At 34.7% G+C, this 20,024-nt stretch overlaps 1 protein-coding gene across 1 annotated transcript in view; it reads right to left on the bottom strand.

The window, feature by feature from the left end:
• LOC132555903 (uncharacterized) overlaps positions 1-15,273 on the bottom strand; it is a 46,743-nt gene extending 31,470 nt beyond the window's left edge. The window contains exons 1-6 of the mRNA XM_060220282.1: positions 15,166-15,273; positions 14,873-15,022; positions 1,640-1,906; positions 1,113-1,325; positions 559-859; positions 112-302 (exon numbers count right to left, since the gene is read on the bottom strand). Of these exons, the coding sequence (XP_060076265.1) occupies positions 112-302; positions 559-859; positions 1,113-1,325; positions 1,640-1,906; positions 14,873-15,022; positions 15,166-15,273 (1,230 nt within the window). The remainder of the gene's footprint in view (positions 1-111; positions 303-558; positions 860-1,112; positions 1,326-1,639; positions 1,907-14,872; positions 15,023-15,165) is intronic.
• Between the last annotated feature and the right edge of the window lie 4,751 nt (positions 15,274-20,024).

The following is a 20,024-nucleotide window of genomic DNA, read 5'->3' as shown; positions in this document are numbered from 1 at the left end:
CATGTCTGGTTATATAGCGTAAATATATAAGGTATGATTTTCATAAGAGGAGAGGAGTGCAAAACACAATATCTAATTCTTGTATTGCGTATCATCGACAAATCAGCTTACCATCGACGTGTCAATATCCTCAGGAATGACTTTGAAAGAATGTGTAGCTGCCCAGATTTGACTACCGGACAGGTCCAGAGAGGCCCCAGCATCATATGATTGGTCCACATGTGACGTGTCTAGATATTTATGATAGATGACCTCAAATTCAATGACGTTGTCGTTTTGTGCATCTCGAGTGTGACGGGAGCCTGCAAATGAATAAGAGGAGCTTTTAATTTATCACTGGTTTCCATTTTCTATTGTTTCACATTAAAACACGATCAGACGAATCTTTATTACTGGTCAGCGTTATTAACTTATACTGGTTATTAAATAAACCAGTCATCAGTCACATGGTATGAATGCGTTGATCTAGATAAAAATCGTAGTACCTTCTTAAATGCACCAGTCAAATTGACGAACAAGAGGTACAGAACGTATAATTCTTTTTGTAACCATGCTTACCTTTATTAACGACCCTGCCTCCATTTATCTCCATCATAGAGTTGCCGATGCCAGTCAAAGCTGTGTACGGTGTCGTGGTTACGCCGTTGCTGTCGAAACCACAATTAAAATTCGATCCCATGCTTTTGATTTTGGCACTGCATACACTCATCACAGAGGAAGTGTTGAGGGGTGTGTAGGCAGCAAAAACAACATCCACGCTCGGGTTGGGCAGGTACAAAGAGGCCGTGTATATGATAGATGATCCGATAGGCACCTCGGACGGACCTGACCAGTCAACTGTTGGCTGTTCCGCGACAGTCTGCAAACATATCACAGACGTGTAAAATACATTCGGGACATTGAGCAAACATCACTTCTTGACATTACCAATTGGCATATAATACGATAAATTCATATATTGAGTTTGATTTATGTATATATAGATATAATCACAAAAATGATTTTTTGGAGATCAATGTATCTAAAATCACTACGACACTTCAGATCGCATAGCAGGCACCTGTCTTTTGTGAAATATAATTATTCTTGAAAGCGGCACAATGGTTTCTCACCTTGTCTTGATAAAGGTCGAAGGCAAACTGACCAATCCAGATAAATTCTTTGTTGTCGTACTCGGCACCTGCACTAACGTAATGCGTTGATCCACTCACGATCGAGGGATTTTCTATCATTATAGCGTTGTATGAAAAAACCATTTGACATTGCTCAAGCGTGTTGCATAAGCTGTTGGTGACAACTCCCACGTCAATGATAACTCGATCATACTGTCAAAATATTAATGTAAATATTACATCATAGACAAAACTTTGGTATTTCAAAGGTTTACCGTGCCTTTCTAAGATGAAAACAATGGGTTCAGACGGTGTTCAGAACGTATGAATTTTTTTTAGATAAGGACGAATATATTTTCAGCGCGTGCTGTGTCAGCAACGTGATATTATGTTTTATAATTGTGAACGCGGTAGTAAAAATATCTAAAGCAAATCAATAACTCTTTTGGGTTAATTTTATTTTAAAAAATAGTAAAGTGCGCCACTGATGGCATTTCCTGTACAAGATGGAAACACTGTTGTCTTACATTGATAGTTCCGTCCTTAGATTCGTAGGTGGGTGTTGTTGAACCTGTGTAAGATAAGGAACCTTGCCTCACTAACTGGACATCACACAAAATCATAGCGGTGTTGATGTTGTCCGGGGTGAAGAGCTCCACAACCATATCAGTACTTCCTGCTTTGAAGGAGATCGTCAGTTCTAACTGAACTACGTGCCCAATCTTTATTGGCGAGGAAGCAGAATCTGCAGTCTTAACCAACGAAAACTCGTTTTCTGCCGGTGCGGCGGCAGTCTGTAACATAAGGCAAGCGTCTTTTATAGGGACACACAGTATAACCAATTCCGACGGCAAATACTCTAGAGATTTGATGTTAATAGGACTTTTAACAATATAAAAATAAAAATAAACTAAAATCACATCCAAAAAGTAGTATCTGTTGGAAACTATCGCTTAACTCTCTTGAATGTTGTGGAGATTAACATAATTATCGAAATCAATACTGTGTCATCACACTGAAATGTCATCATCACACTGAAATGTCATCATTACACTAAAATGTCATCATCACACCAAAATGTCATCATCACATTTAAATGTCATCACACCGAAATGTCATCATCACACTGAAATGTCATCATCACACCGAAATGTCATCATCACACTGAAATGTCATCATCACACCGAAATGTCATCATCACACTAAAATGTCATCACACCGAAATGTCATCATCACACTGAAATGTCATCACACCGAAATGTCATCATCACACCGAAATGTCATCATCACACTAAAATGTCATCATCACACCGAAATGTCATCATCACACCGAAATGTCATCATCACACTGAAATGTCATCATCACACCGAAATGTCATCATCACACTGAAATATCACCATCACACTTAATGTCATCATCACACTGAAATGTCATCACACCGAAATGTCATCATCACACCGAAATGTCATCATCACACCGAAATGTCATCATCACACCGAAATGTCATCATCACACTGAAATGTCATCATCACACTAAAATGTCATCACACCGAAATGTCATCATCACACTGAAATGTCATCATCACACTGAAATGTCATCACACCGAAATGTCATCATCACACTGAAATGTCATCATCACACCGAAATGTCATCATCACACTGGAATGTCATCATCACACTGAAATGTCATCATCACACCGAAATGTCATCATCACACCGAAATGTCATCATCACACTGAAATGTCATCATCACACTGAAATGTCATCATCACACCGAAATGTCATCATCACACCGAAATGTCATCATTACACTGAAATGTCATCATGACACTGAAATGTCATCACACCGAAATGTCATCATCACACTGAAATGTCATCATCACACTGGAATGTCATCATCACACTGAAATGTCATCACACCGAAATGTCATCATCACACTGGAATGTCATCATCACACTGAAATGTCATCACACCGAAATGTCATCATCACACCGAAATGTCATCATCACACCGAAATGTCACACCGAAATGTCATCATCACACCGAAATGTCATCATCACACTGAAATGTCATCATTACACTGAAATGTCATCATCACACTGAAAGGTCATCACACCTAAATGTCATCATCACACTGAAATGTCATCATTACACTGAAATGTCATCATCACACCGAAATGTCATCATCACACCGAAATGTCATCATCACACCGAAATGTCATCATCACACCGAAATGTCATTATTACACTGAAATGTCATCATCACACTGGAATGTCATCATCACACTGGAATATCATCATCACACTGGAATGTCATCATCACACTGGAATGTCATCATCACACTAAAATGTCATCATCACACTTAAATGTCATAACATGTCCAGGACGTCCGACAACGTTTTGTTGGTTAAAGTTACCTAAAATTGTTATATACGTACCGACCGTTTAACAATATGATGGGGATCCACCGGAAGGTCAACATCCTCACTAAAACAGCAGATAAAGTTACATCACATTTAATGATTGGGCAAATTATTAGTGTTACAATCGTTATAGTGATTTTATTGAGAGATTTTCTTTTTCTTATATTACCTACTTGCATTGACCAAGATTTATATGGCGTTTGTCGTCGAGGAAGCAAAATAAGTTCACTATTTTGGAACACCTGGCCTTAGTTGCCTTGTTCTTTTTCAGGAGTATCAGTGTCAGTCTTTCCTTTGTTCGTATTTAACCCTAGTTTTATTTAATTCAAGTTTGGATTATGACTCTGTCCACATCTGTTTTTGTAATAAGATAACTATGAATTAACTGTGTTGGAAAACATCATCCTAATAACAAGTGAAGGGAATGAAGGAATGATTGCTTGTGTTTCTATGTTGACCCTTGTGTTGAATTACTACATTATAACGTTATTGAAGTCAGTTATGTATTATGAGCTCAGGAACTGTCGTCGACGTAAGAGTCTCTTTTGCTCATAGTTTAATTTGATTTGAGTTCCGATTATAATCATGTCATCATATTGGTATTTTTTTTTATTGTTGGTGTTGCAAATAACGTAAACAATGTGAGGTTTGAAAAAAATGCTGAATATAAGCATTGAGCAACTTTTATATTATGAATGTCAACTGGATATTAGAAATATGAAATAAAAATAAAATAAACACAATAACATCACTTACAACGTCAACACAAAGAGCAAAAACAAATCACTTGTAATGACCTTCAAATCCTACAAGGTCAGATCGGTCTAATTGTAAAAAATATGATATTTTCAGGTTTCTCATTAACCAGTGTGTAATTGAAAGAATGATCACATGTTTCAAATTGTTAAAATATTGTTCATTTACCCCCTGCCGATATTTTAAACATCACCTCTAAACAACAATTAATAAAAATAAATAAACCAAATGTTTATGATGGGACAGAAACTATCCATACTTTTAAATGTAAAGGACAAAGAAATAATGCCAGTAACTTAAATTATGATTTATGTAATGGTTGAATGACTCGGCAGCCTGTAGATGAAGTCATGGAAATGAAAATGTTCGATAATATGTATTTGAATGTCCCCCTATATAATGACTTTAAAGAACAACTGAATCATAGTATACCCCAAATAGGTATTAGTCGTGATGTTAATACATAAATACACTTTTGTTCTGCAACACAATTACATTATACGAATTTTAAGGGTCATGTACCCACTACACATCAAATCAGGGTGCACGTGTAGGATCCTTCGTGGGGAAATATCTGGTTAGCCTTATTGTCACAACTTTGGTATTTAGTTGACTATTTATTCTTTTTAATCCTTCCGCAACTCAGGATGAAATATTGATTAGAACCATATTTTTAGCATCAGATATTGACATACAGCTCAATAATTTCTGATGGTCTCCATCAAATATATTCAGTCTTGTATGGCGCAAACACTCAAAGCAGAACAGTTTATATGTGTATTCATCCCCTTCAAACTAGAATCGAAACTATACTCTGATAAACATACACTATACAATATCGGAGAGTTTTATGTAGATTGTCTCGCCTCATGTGGAAGTTGATTAAATGCATTTATCAAATTTTCAACAAAACCCTTTTCCCGGCATGAATGAATGGCGTCATCATGTTTTACTTAGCATAAATTTCAAGAATGGTTTAACAGACAAATTAGCAATATCTAACAATAATATACAAGAGTCGTTTTACTTACCTCTTAGAGCCTGTGGAAGCGTGAAGATAAACAAAAATACATTAGTTAATCGATAAAATTACAGTGGGATACATTTAAAATTGTCTATTGATCATCTTTGGTTTTTTCAAGAAGTGAAAAAAAAAATTAAAATTAAAAAACATTACAAAAGTACATGTCAATCTGCCTATGTGTACGTCTAGCATTTAATCAATAAATCCAACAACCAACCAGTTCTGTCCAATGATTCCATGAAGCTGATAGATACAGTGATATATTCATTCTGTTGGTGACAGATATAACTTATTACTAAACGTTTCTATTAAATGATATCTAACTAGTTTATTTCCTGTGACGAACCTCTGAGGAGGCGACAGTCATCACCATAACTTGTTCAATTGTATTATTTATTACAGCAAACGCATATTATCTTAAATCAGGTTAATATACTCTATATCAATCACAGATAAGGACTAGACTATTTTGAGTTCCCTAACATGATGACAACAAGTAACATCTCGATTCCATGGACATTTTACTTGTGTAGTCCTCCTAAGCTACGAATCAACAGCTGATATGTACGGAAGCGAATTCCAGCCACGTTGTGTTTTATTTTATCTTGAGATAGCAGCTCGAAATTTCGAGTTAGTATTCCGAAATTTTGAGTAAGTAAGTCGAACCCAAAATTTCGACTTACTAATTCAAAATTTCGGATTACTAACTCAAAATTTCGAGAGGCTATCACGAAATTTCGGGTTAATACCTCGAAATTTTGAATTAGAATAAAACACAAAGTGTCCGGAATACGCTTCCGTAGATATGCATTAATGTATATCAATTGAGTATATCACGTTATACATCAGCGTTTATTTTGATGATTTTATCTTTGAAATCCACCTAAACTACAAATCAACAGTTGAAATATTTATCTGGTAACTATCACGTAATCTTTATTATAGCCCAAATCTTTCTTATTATAGTTGAGCGGTTTACAGACTTTGTCTAATTATTTTTATTGTGCAGGGGACCTGAACAAGGAAACATTTCATTCATGAAAACCTTATTATGAGTTGTTCCTTTATCATAGCAGCAAGAACTAACGAGACCAAACTTCGAGAGATTTCTTCTCTCTACTCCAACAATACACCAATCCAGACAAACTTGTTCCTTTATCATAGCAGCAAGAACTAACGAGACCAAACTTCGAGAGATTTCTTCTCTCTACTCCAACAATACACCAATCCAGACAAACTTGTTCCTTTATCATAGCAGCAAGAACTAGCGTGACCAAACTTCGAGAGATTTCTTCTCTCTACTCCAACAATACACCAATCCAGACAAACTTGTTCCTTTATCATAGCAGCAAGAACTAGCGTGACCAAACTTCGAGAGATTTCTTCTCTCTACTCCAACAATACACCAATCCAGACAAACTTGTTCCTTTATCATAGCAGCAAGAAATAGCGTGACCAAACTTCGAGAGATTTCTTCTCTCTACTCCAACAATACACCAATCCAGACAAACTTGTTCCTTTATCATAGCAGCAAGAACTAGCGTGACCAAACTTCGAGAGATTTCTTCTCTCTACTCCAACAATACACCAATCCAGACAAACTTGTTCCTTTATCATAGCAGCAAGAACTAGCGTGACCAAACTTCGAGAGATTTCTTCTCTCTACTCCAACAATACACCAATCCAGACAAACTTGTTCCTTTATCATAGCAGCAAGAACTAACGAGACCAAACTTCGAGAGACTTCTTCTCTCTACTCCAACAATACACCAATCCAGACAAACTTGTTCCTTTATCATAGCAGCAAGAACTAACGAGACCAAACTTCGAGAGATTTCTTCTCTCTCTCCAGACAAACTTGTTCCTTTAACAATACACCAATCCAATCCAGACAAACTTGTTCCTTTATCATAGCAGCAAAAACTAAGATTTCTTCTCTCTACTCCAACAATACACCAATCCAGACAAACTTGTTCCTTTATCATAGCAGCAAAAACTAACGTGACCACACCAATCCAGACAAACTATCATAAAAATATTGATGACATTTGACATTTTAAGTGATTTCCTTAGTGACAACAAACGTTGACAGAAGACAACTGAAAACAATTATTATCACAATAAATGCCCTGATTCATAAATATGTAAACAATAAAAAAAAAAAAAAAAAAAAAGGGTGGGTGGGGGGGTGGGGGGGGGGGAGAATTAATAAGTATGGTTTGATCAAGAACAGCGATATGTTCTCATGTTTCTTATTAAACAAACGATAGTGATTCAACAAAAACAAAAAATAAACGACGAAGCTGGTAAAGTAACAAAACCTTTATCCCGATATAGGATAAACTACAGCGCATGTTCGAAAATTATATAAAACAAAATCGATGGCAAAATGGAGACAAAAACACAGAACCTCCCGAAGGAATATGACTCGATAAAACAATAACACAAATTTGAACCATAGTGAGACAGACAGTGTAGCCAGTATTGTAAGAAATAGTTATGAAGAAAAGTCCGAGGACACTTCATAAATTTTCAAAGGAATGATATTGACAATAAATAACAGTCTTGGGTGGATCATTGATTTACCGAGCAGACGGAAATACCTCAAATATGCAACTAAGCGACAAGCTGAAACATTACTACAGCAACTGATAAAATCAATAGGAAACTAACTTATGATAACACGATCGTTTACATAATATAAATCTCTTTATCAATTGTATTTCAAGTGTTAAATGAATGATCGATTTTCCGTCTCGTCTTTATGTGTTCACGATGGCTTTGATGCAGCTTAGATCTATAGTACTTTAGAGTTTACAAGGATGTTTAATTCTGCAAAATTAATACAAATATGAAATGCTGTATAGAATATTTACATATTAATTCAAACTTATAGAGATCTAAATAGCATATTTTAATCCTTTTTTTTCAAGACAAACAATGACCATTACAAACTGGTCTCTATAACGGTTAAATAACGGAACAACTACAAAACTCAATTGTTATTCCAGTAAATACATTAGGAGGTTTAAATCATGTCATATCGTTCAATAGTTGTGGTATAAAACAGCACGTGATGTACACTGTACGAGGGTGTCTGTTCAGTGAGGATATGTACAAATACCTTATAGCTATTTAGAGCGATCAATGACCAACCATTGTGTCTACACGTTTTATATGTCATCGTGTTTACATTTCTTAGATATTAAAACTCATTAGAACAATAACTGTTCTACCATTGTGTCTACACGTTTTATATGTCATGGTGTTTACATTTCTTAGATATTAAAACTCATTAGAACAATAACTGTTCTATCATTGTGTCTACGTGTTTAAATTGTTTAAAGTCTTTAGAATAGTCACTGTCCTTCCATTGTATCTACACGTTTTATATATCGATATTCTATAGAAGAATAACTGTTCTACCATTGTGTCTACGTGTTTAAATTATTTAAAGTTTTTAGAATAGTCACTGTCCTTCCATTGTATCTACATGTTTTATATATTAAAAACTCTTTAAAATGATAACTGTCCTATCATTATGTCTACATATTTTATATATAAAACTTTTTAGAATAGTCACTGTCCTTCCATTGTATCTACATGTTTTATATATTAAAAAAACTGTTTAGAACGATCACAGTCTAACTATTGTGTTTACATATTTTATCTACAAAAACTCATTAGAAAGATCACTGTTCTACCTTTGGGTATGCATATATTGAATATCAAAACTCTTTAGAGCGATAACTGTCCTATCATTGCGTCTACATGTTTTATATATTAAAACTTATTAGAGCGATAACTGTCCTATCATTGCGTCTGCATGTATTAAATATTAAAACTTTTTAGAACGATCACAATCCAACCCTTGTATCTACATGTTGTGTCTATTAAACCATTTGGTCTACATTTTTTATCCATTATAATTCTTTAGAACGATCACTGTCCAACCATTGTGTTTACGTTTTTATCTATTAAAACACTTTTTGCGTAAAACAAATACATATGAAATAGACAAAAAAGAAAACCATAATAAGTTTTAACTTTTGATATCCTTCCTTGCATGCTGGTCTTTGTATATTGCAAAACACTAGTGAAATTTACCCGTTCAACAATTTAATCGGCAGACTGATGCTTTTTTTATCTCATGTATAAAACCCTATACTTTTTACTCGTTCAATTAACGGTACAACCAGCTTTTAGTCCATCTATTTAGAGAATAAAAATATGTACCCATTCAATCACTAAAGCTAGGTATGATTTTTAGCAAGAGACCATAATATTGTTCAAAAGACACACAAGTGAATAGCGCCTGTAATAATTTAGAGTTAGATACAGTAGAAGCAAACAATGTATAAAACTGCATCATGGAGATGTTTCGTCCTTCTAGGACTCGTCAGTGATGCTACATCATACAGCTGTTTTGTCCTTCGAGGACTCGTCAGTGATGCTACATCATACAGCTATTTCGTCCTTCGAGGACTCGTCAGTGATGCTACATCATACAGCTATTTCGTCCTTCTAGGACTCGTCAGTGATGCTACATCATACAGATGTTTCGTCCCTCTGGAACTCGTCAGTGATGCTACATCACAATACTGTTTCGTCCTTCTAGGACTCGTCAGTGATGCTACATCATACAGCTGTTTCGTCCCTCTGGGACTCGTCAGTGATGCTACATCATACAGCTGTTTCGTCCTTCTAGGACTCGTCAGTGATGCTACATCATACAGCTGTTTCGTCCTTCTAGGACTCGTCAGTGATGCTACATCATACAGCTGTTTCGTCCTTCTAGGACTCGTCAGTGATGCTACAACACACAGCTGTTTCTTATTATTCTTATTCTTTCTGCGATATAAAGCTGGAGGTGTTTGAATTTTGGTTTGACTGGTTGTTCCGATGCTGTATACCCTTTTCTCATTTGATCACGTGACATAACGTAATTGGATAGATCAAAATAGGCATGCCGATGTCGTCACTGAAGCAGAAGACGCTTCAGAAACACCTGGCCTTATTCTCATCGTCATTTTCAGAAGACTCCGTAAAAATCTTTTGTTCAAAGTTTGCGTTATGATTATGTTCACACCTATGTATTTTCTTGTTATATCTATACATGTAACCCTCAACACCTACAGCCTACAGTCTGTTTTTTTTTTAGTATCCATTAGATAAAATTTGATTTTAGTGCATTTAACAAGAGACGATAATGAGCTCTATTATAGACCTGTTAACAACAGTAAGTACAATTTAATTGATAAAAAGAACAATCCGTTTAGCAATTATATGAGGTTGACGTGCATATGTCAAAAGACCATTAAGAACCACACCATGGCCTCGTTTTAAAAAGTTTTAGTGCATCTATTTAGGAACCCAATGATTAATGTTACGACCTTCAATTTGTTATCACTGCCGGCTCTTCTCTATTAAATTGATTGCCTATAAATTTGTGTACAGTAGATATTTCCAGGCCTCAGAACAAAGGTTGACGGTTTTTTATGTGCCGTTCAATAATCGTGACTTCTATGGAATAATTACAACAGTCATTATACAACTATCACAGATTTTGTCTGAAACGAATCTATGACATCAGCCATCGTACTGTGATCACAAGGACATGTGATATTTTGTCTGAGTGCAAGATAAACGTCTTTACACAATGGTTTCAAAGAATCTTGTTCTGTTAGTCAGAATCCACAACCTACGCCATCATAAGGTGACCAGAAAGAAAAGATTTTGCTTTGTAAGTTAAAAAGGATACATGTGCTATGATTAGCTCATCACTCAACACTATTTTTTATAAAGGCTGGATAAAAGTTAAATGCTCGGCGGCTACCTGGCAGGATTGATCACAACCCTCAAAACAGTCTGAGCAACCTTTGACCGCTATAAGGGAAGACTAAAAACTGAAAGAATTCCTCAAAGGAGACTACTTATGTAGCAGAGGTTTTCCCAGAACGCCAGCAATCTGGCCGCAGCCAGCCCACACAGGCCTCAACACACTCACACGGAGGTTGGCAGTACCAACACTATAACTACAACTTGCTTCCTCCAAAGGGGTTAGCAGTCTGTGACTTGCGGACGCTTCATAGGCCTCTATGGGCAAACTCACGCGACTTTTCCGAAACATGTTGAAACTTCGATCTGGGCATCTCTGACTTTCGTGCTTGCCTGCTAGCAAGTTAAGGTGTGAAGTTTGAAAGCCTGGTATATCTGCCGGAAGCTCTGGTTGACCCCCGGAAGTAGCTCGCAAGGTCTGCCTGAAACGGCTTGACTAGGCCTTAAGTCACCAAACCACACATTGGGATTGCAATATCTTCAGTTATATTAATTATGGTCGTTCTTCAATAATTCTATTTCAGGATAAACCTGTTTTTCCCAGTAATATCAGAGGAGAAGAATTCTATAGCCTAATCACCTGAATTCTCCTGAAAGGCCTCACTTCTTGACCGCAATACCTGCACTTATATAAATTACGACTGTATTCCCCAAGTGATGCTTTGGTGAAATTTGTGAAATTCCTCCAGGCATATCAGAGAGAATTTCAAAGCCTAATTCCATTGGCATCTCAGTTATATCAGTTATGATAACTTCCCCCAAGTAATATTTCAGACCAAATCTAGTTGAAATCTGCAAAGGCGTGCAGAAGGAATAGCGTTTTAAAGAAATAGTTGCAGTGTTAGTCCCCGTCTCTTCAGAGGTCAAATCAACTTGATTTATTTAATACGTTATTCCTTTCTATCAATGATGTTTCAGACCAAATTTGGCTGAAATCCACGTAGGCATTAGATAGAAGTAGCGTTTAAAGGCAAAATTCGAACAATCTCTTTATTTCAGATGTCCTAAAAACTGTGATTGATACGAGGTTTCATAGAAATTAGAAATGAGAGTTTTCACCATCTCGCTTAAACTTCAAAACAAACAATGTTCTAGTTAAACAAGACATGTCTCCGCCAGCCAAGTTGGATCAAAACTGCAAAAACCAAAACAGTCATAAAACCCAAACATCCAGCTATCTAGGTTGTCATCATTTATAACTAATTACCCTTTAGATTTTTTTATTCCTGTCAATATATCCGTATAAATTGTTGATAAAGTGAATCGAACTATAGTATCAAGACTGAAGGACTTTGAAATATTTTATTTTAATAATGACGCCAGGTAGCAGTGTGCTAGCGACACTCCCTCTTTCTCTCTCCTCTCACATGTTTCTCTTTGCTGTCGAATTTACCCAAACAGAAGGGTTATAGGCACAATGTATTTGAGATATTATAAGCCATTGTGAAAGTAACATATCTCATGCGTGTCGTAGTTGAATAGTGATAGCATGAAAGTGTAATACTTCATATCTTTTTTATATTTGATAAGTTGAGAATTTTTTTTCAAAATGGAAAATAATTTATGAATTGATTTTGCTGCGGCACAAACATAGGCAGCGCTTTTGAAGAATTTATTTTGCTCACTGATAAATTAATTATTTTCTAAAAACTGCAACCATTTAAAATTTCTTATGGGCTTGTGACAAACAAACAAGTCAGAATAACGAACCATTTATACATATCTTTATATATTTGATATATTAAACATCTCAAACACAACAATAACTTCTTAGACTTTCTGTCTCGATAGTTTTCATTCGGATTGAGGACGGTAAAAAACCTAGCAGCCAGTCTTGTTATTAAGTTGTTTTATTTCATGTTTTGCATTGGAAGAATTTATTTATTATCTATCTACAATACTGTAAAATAAATCTTACATCAGAACTAGCGATACAAATGAAGCAAAGGTAAAATAAGTTGTTTCCCCATCAAATAATTCCCGTGTATTTTTCTTAGTTGTTTTTTTGTTTTTGTTTGTTTGTTTGTTTTTTTTTTTTTTTTTTTGTAGTTTTTTTTTAAACAATTTTGTAGGCTTTTCTTTTCAGAAAATGATCGTAAAGCAACATATTCAAAATGTCTTTTGTTGTCAAGGTAACGTCAAATTTTCTGACGGCAAAGAAAAGCGTTAGTGTCTCCACACTTTTTTTAAACACCACATTATCTAATATTTGGATCGGCATTTTTCTCTTGTATGACAGAAAATATCACACTTTGCACCCGTAAAAATATATCTAGTCTACGATATTTGTGAAATATATACGATATTACGCGAGAGCCATTCAATATTGTTAATATAACATACTTAAACTTGACATTTAGAAAAATGAAGGCGTTATACACAAGTAAATACATAGAAAACAAACATTGATGTAATTACTAGACATTAACATGTATATTGTAGTATCCTTCATTACCTTCAATACATTAGTGAATTCTTCCCCTTCCTAATTAAAAATATAAACACACGAAAACACGAAATCATGATGACGAAAAGGCCAGATGGGTGGTACTTCTCTTTCGCCGCCTTAAGGAGCCAAAATGCTATGCTAGATATGTTACATGACCTTAACCCACCGCCCTACAATGAGTGGATGGCTTTGAAAAATGTTACACGTTAAAGTTTTTGTTACATACTCTCATTTATAAGAACAAATCGTTTGAAGAAATGCCATTGCAATATCCAATTTTTAAAAAAAATCATGCAAAAAGGAAATTTACCTGAAAATGTTAAACTCTTCTAATTTCATTTCACTTCCACAAACCACAGAAACTAAACCAGCGTGGTGATATAGGTTACATAGACAACATGTATAAGGTCAGTACGTTGATAGAAGATTCAATAACATACAGAAAGGGTGATTAATACAGACAAAAGTTATCATCTACCATATCCATAATCTTGAAGCTGATTATGATATCTAAAGGAGAAGTGTTAGATTATTGATATAGTTTTCAGCAGGAGATGACCTCTTTTTGTGTATAGACTCGGGTGATTCGTGTTCACACTAATTTGACATGATACAAAGGATGTGTGTAGAACGGATATATTTCAATCTAAAGACATCTTGAGAATAGCAGATAAAGAATTAATTATAAGATTCTGACACTGGCTTTTTTTTATGAAATTTAGGAGTTATATTAAGATAAGTTTGTACGTGTAATTAACACGTGTAGAACAATAAATCATGGGATCTTCAGGATGAAACATTTGACATTGTGTTTTGTGGAATATTTCTGCTGTACACTAAACAATACATTATTAAATTTGACAAAGTAAATCAACTCTCCACAAAATGTTAAAATGTATCAAAAGTAAATGAACAATAAAAACAATAAAATGCTCTGGCAACTAATATGACACCGTAGATGTGCTGTCAATGTCCTCATAGAAGGGGTGGTGTCAGGACAACTTGTCTGACATAATCAATCCATTTAAAAAACGCAAAATGTAATTGATAAGGAAGACATTTTTTGTCCTTTTCCAGAACTAGATAAAGTGTAATGACCTCTAATTTGTTTTATTCATAAGTATCATAAGTCATCTATAAGGCAAAGATCTCTCTAATACAGAGTATAGAGTGACAATATTTGATCATTCATTCTTTGTGGATTTTTAAATGACAATATATAATTACAACTGTCACATCGTAACACAGAAATATGTGAACACTTACCTTGGGAATAGAGGAAAATGATGACACAAACACAGAAGACAGGGACAAGTCTCTGTGAATACGTGCCCATGGCAAGCTGAAGAAACGGTAATACGAAGAACTACTCGTCGCTAATGGCGGCGCGATGATACTGATACTACAAGCCTCGTCCTGAAACAGCTTTGACTCCAATAAAATATTGATGTTTTTTGAAAATAACCGTAGACAGGTAATACGCACTGCTGATTGCTTTACTATGTATCGATGGTCGGGACGCTTGTCACAATTACCTGGATAAATATCACCAGTCCTACCTGTGGAAAGTCGCTGTTTTCGGAATGGCTTTCATGTGGCTTGTATTGATTGTATGCCACTCTCGTGACGCCAATGGGAAGGATCAACAGCGCTGATATCACCGGCATCGATCACTGCCCCATTACAATGCTTTGGATTTCAGGTCCTGAACTATTACAGAATTATTGATTTTTTGTTTGATATTGGTAATGAACACAGGTATATGATGTCCAGTAAGTATACTATTGATCCATTGAAGAAATGTTTATTGTATTAAGTTTGATAAACTGACCATAAGCATAGCTTGTCGGGTTTGTAGTAGTGTGCCATTATCTTTAACGACCTACTTGTATATACTATTAAGCAGGACTGCAGTTCCAATTAAATCATTTTAAAGCGTTCATTTATCATATTCATACAATGACCAGTTCAAAGTCTGGTGTTTTTTTATTATTTTTTTTTTACTTCAGATACTGTTGATGTTTGGGCTATCGTTACTTGATAAGATTAAATTACATTCAATGAATGAATATAGATATGAATTGAAAGAAAACTTGTATTTCAAAAATATTTATATCCTACACCAAGAAGCAAATCTTCGTACTGTTCGATAAGAACAGTTATTGATATTCACAATCTGTTCAGGTGTCTGTGAAGTTACACACTGTCACACTTTCAATATATACAAAATTATATCATATAACATTGAACAATGTTTATAAATGTCGTTTTTTCTGTTCCAAATGTTATGCAATTCGCAGTAATAAAAATCTCTGTAATAATAAAATGGAATGACCAGAAAATCCAAAGTACAGCCTTAAGCTTTAGCAGGACATGATTTATATATTGATACCACCAAACAACGCGGACATTTTCCTTCTTATCATATGAACGGGGAAACTCAAAAAGTATTTTAGTGATATATATATATCTTTAATTACCTTATATACTACAATATAATGATAATCTGAATCTGTAAAAAAAATAACTAGAATGATTAGCAGCTTACACATGAGAAAGAAAAAAACTATGAATCAAATTGCATCACACGTTAGTGATGTTATGTGTCGAAAGCTGGGAGGAGACAAGGTCAAAAATCATGTTTAGTATTCGTACGAGTTCTTCTATAAACAGCAGAAAAATATTAACATGTGAAGATAATCATTATCCAAACTCAAATTTAATAAAAAGATTGCAAAATATGAACAAAAGAAAAGTTTACATGGAGACTTTCGAAAAGTACGAAGATGATAAGACCATGTGTTTCGGAAGAATAAGCGCCATTTGCTTAATCGACGATACCCGCCAAGTGGATCTTGGGTCAATGTAATGCAACATTTGCAATCGAGAACAATATGTACAACAACGGAGCCAACAGGCTAATTTTCTCACTTATATATCAATGCAATGCTCTGCTCTTCAAATGTTTTCTTTTCATTTCAGTTTTATCATTTGAATTCAGGATCGACAATGGAAGATTTCAGATAAATATTTTACACTGGCTTGCTAGATCTGCTTTTTTATTGAAAGGTGTTATTATATATATACCTGGTAACCCTCTGTTTTGTACATTTACGTAGCATATCCTATTGTGGTTTAGCACTTGATAAAATCACACACGCAAAGAAGATTTCTGACACTCGTCACGTTTAAGACTCTTAGTAATAGCCGCCACATTCCATAGATTCCGAACTAAGACCTGTTTCTCTGTTTCCTAGCTGCTTTATTCTGGAACACAACGATAGCTTGTAGACTAAATGTTCAATCTGCATAATCAAAATGTTACGATTTGATTCTAAAAAATATTTTTGTAGAGTTATGCTTTCTGTTTTCTCATGAATGGCATGGTATTTTACAGGAGTCTAGACATTATGTTAAACAATATACGGACATTGCATTTTCTTGTTCAAAAAGAAACCCTAGCCCTAATACCGGCCACGGTATTCTGAAAGATTTTGGTCCAGGACGTAATATCGAACAATCTAAATAGATATCACACAGGAATTGTGAATATTAAATGTAAGGAAAACAGCTGTAATTACAAAAAAAAAAAAAAAAAAAAAGAAGAAGAAAAACAAAACAAAACAAAAATAATCTAAGCTGAAGCTTTTTAGGACTTCTACGTATTTATAGACTATCGTGGCTAGCATTAATGCCAAATTCAGAGAGTTATTACCCAAAATGGATGTAGTAACTTTATTCCACTCAATGCATTTTCATCATCTTTTGTATCAATTTGATTATTGGATTAATCTTAATCTGTTAATACAATTCAAGTAAAAATGTTACACTATCATATCTATCATATGATAAATAAACTTTGGTCAGCGAGATTTATTGCCTGCAGTAAACTCATTTAAAGCCTATCAGTGTACAACACTTTTAAATTACATAAGGAGGCCAAACTATTCAGATTTCCATCCCTGTCACTATGAATATAAGATTTATTTTCAACTGCTAAATAATCTACTTATTCATCGAATGTTTAAAAAAAAATCTCGAACGACACTTTTGTTTGGATCTGATAATTGTTTGTATTTTAGTTTGAACATATGCTTGTACAAGTGGCATACATAGTACATGCAATCTGTAGTGTGACCATTATCATGTACAAGATAGGTTGTTTGTACCATATAATGGATGATGTTGTTACAAACAAACCAACTTTATACATTAAATAAACTGACCAGAATACATTAAGAACAAGGTAAAAAAACAAATACAGACTCACTCTCTAACATACAAGTTGCATTAAATACAGAAGATATGCTTCTAATCTACGTTAATTATCGTCAATTATAATGTTAAAATTCTGTATCTGTATACGATGGTTAAGTCCGGATACCTGGCTGAACCATTGGCACCCTCTACATATATAAACCTTGATAAATCATGTATGTTTCTTGTGTGTGGCACTCATCCATTCAGTGTGTAAATTAAATATGTATTGCAGCACTCTTCAAAGTGCTAAGATATATATACCGTCGCCTTAATAATATATATCTATATGTATGTAGCTTCTGTACTCCTCAAGCTGTATATTCCTTGTCACTGCTAAATATATATACGTCTGTATCATGTCTTTAACCAGTGTCCTATGTGTACACCTTGTATAATTCTGTTCATCAATATTCTCTCTATATATATCTGTATCTTAGTTTTAGTCAGTGTCCTGTATGTACACCTTGTATCATACTGTTCATCAATATTCCCTGTCCCAATCCTGTATCATACCTTTATCAAGTGCTATGTGTATACATCTTGTATCATACTGTTCATCAATATTTCCTGTCTATATATCTGTATCATAACTTTAACCAGTGTCCTGTATGTACACTTTGTTTAATTCTTTTCATCAATATTCCCTGACTCTATATCTGTATCATAACGTTAACCAGTGTCATGTGTGTACACTTTGTATTATACTGTTCATCAATATTTCCTGTCTCTGTATCTGTATCATACCTTATCAAGTGCTATGTGTGTACACCTGGTATCATACTGTTCAATATTCCCTGTCTCTGTATCTGTATCATAACGTTAACCAGTGCCATGTGTGTACACCTTGTATTATACTGTTCATCAATATTCCCTGTCTCTGTATCTGCATAATACCTTTAATACCTTTATCAAGTTGGGATGTGTTAACATCTTGTATCATACTGTTCATCAATATTCCCTGTCTCTGTATCTGTATCATACCTTATCAAGTGCTATGTGTATACATCTTGTATCATACTGTTCAATATTCCTTGTCTCTGTATCTGCATAATACCTTTAATACCTTTATCAGGTTGGGATGTGTTAACATCTTGTATTATACTGTTCATCAATATTCCCTGTCTCTATATCTGTCAGTGTCCTATGTGTATACCTTATTTTATACTGTTCATTAGTAACCCCTGTCTTTATATCTGTGTCATACCTTTAATCAGTGTTATATGATTGTATTGTCTAAGATGCAGTAATGTAACGTTAAGGTTTTATTATATCTCCAAATTATACCTTATCGAAGCTGCGGACAGCGACATTATGAAAAATAGCGGATACCCGAACTAGTTTTAAAAACTTATGGAAACTTTCATAGAACCCCCTGAGGAATTGATTATGTTCGAGTTTGTAAATAAGGGAGCGTTTGCTAATTACATCAATGTTTTACACGAGAAATCTTTCAAGGCAAAAATCTAAACATGCTCTCTTTACAGAAATACACTCTTTTCCCACAGTTACTCTACTCCAATTGTCTCCTCCAATCTCAAGCAATTTACAAGCAAATGCTACAACAACTGAAAAAATATTTACTTAAGTACAACTTCTTCCAGGTGGCTTTGTTCTACCTCAGCTATAATCTATAATCAAGATGGGTTGCGGGCGACTATGAGATCTTTTCATTTTTGTGAAATCCCATCCATCAATTGTAATGAAAATTCAATGTGTTGATGGAATGAGATTCACTGGATTCACTTTCAAAGTAGCTCAAATCCATTCCGCCTATTATTCCTAATAAGCATTAGCAGACTGGAATCTAAAATGTAAACAAAACACAAGCCTTTATCGATCCCTTGATCCTAATGTTAAATAACTTTACCGTTTAATGCAGATATTACAACATTTCGTGCATGCAAAACGAATTAGGCCTGTCCGATTATGAAGGAATCTCTACCCACACATTATCCAATCTGTCCAAAGAAGGCATACTGACCAAACATACTTCAGTATTACAATCTTTAGATTGTCTATTCATGATAAGGATCCGGACATCAAAAGGTTTATCAAAGCTACCGTTCTTAGAATTATCCAGTCGAAAGTCACAGCCTTGTTGTGTTATTGTTTATAGTGTTATGTAGATTTTAAGGAAATCTGAAAAGCTTTTGACCGA

The sequence above is a fragment of the Ylistrum balloti genome, unplaced genomic scaffold, assembly GCF_031769215.1.
Source record: "Ylistrum balloti isolate Yb309-2 unplaced genomic scaffold, AGI_CSIRO_Ybal_v1 Utg370524, whole genome shotgun sequence".
Taxonomy (NCBI): Eukaryota; Metazoa; Mollusca; class Bivalvia; order Pectinida; family Pectinidae; genus Ylistrum; species Ylistrum balloti.
This window is presented reverse-complemented; position numbering and strand designations above follow the sequence as displayed.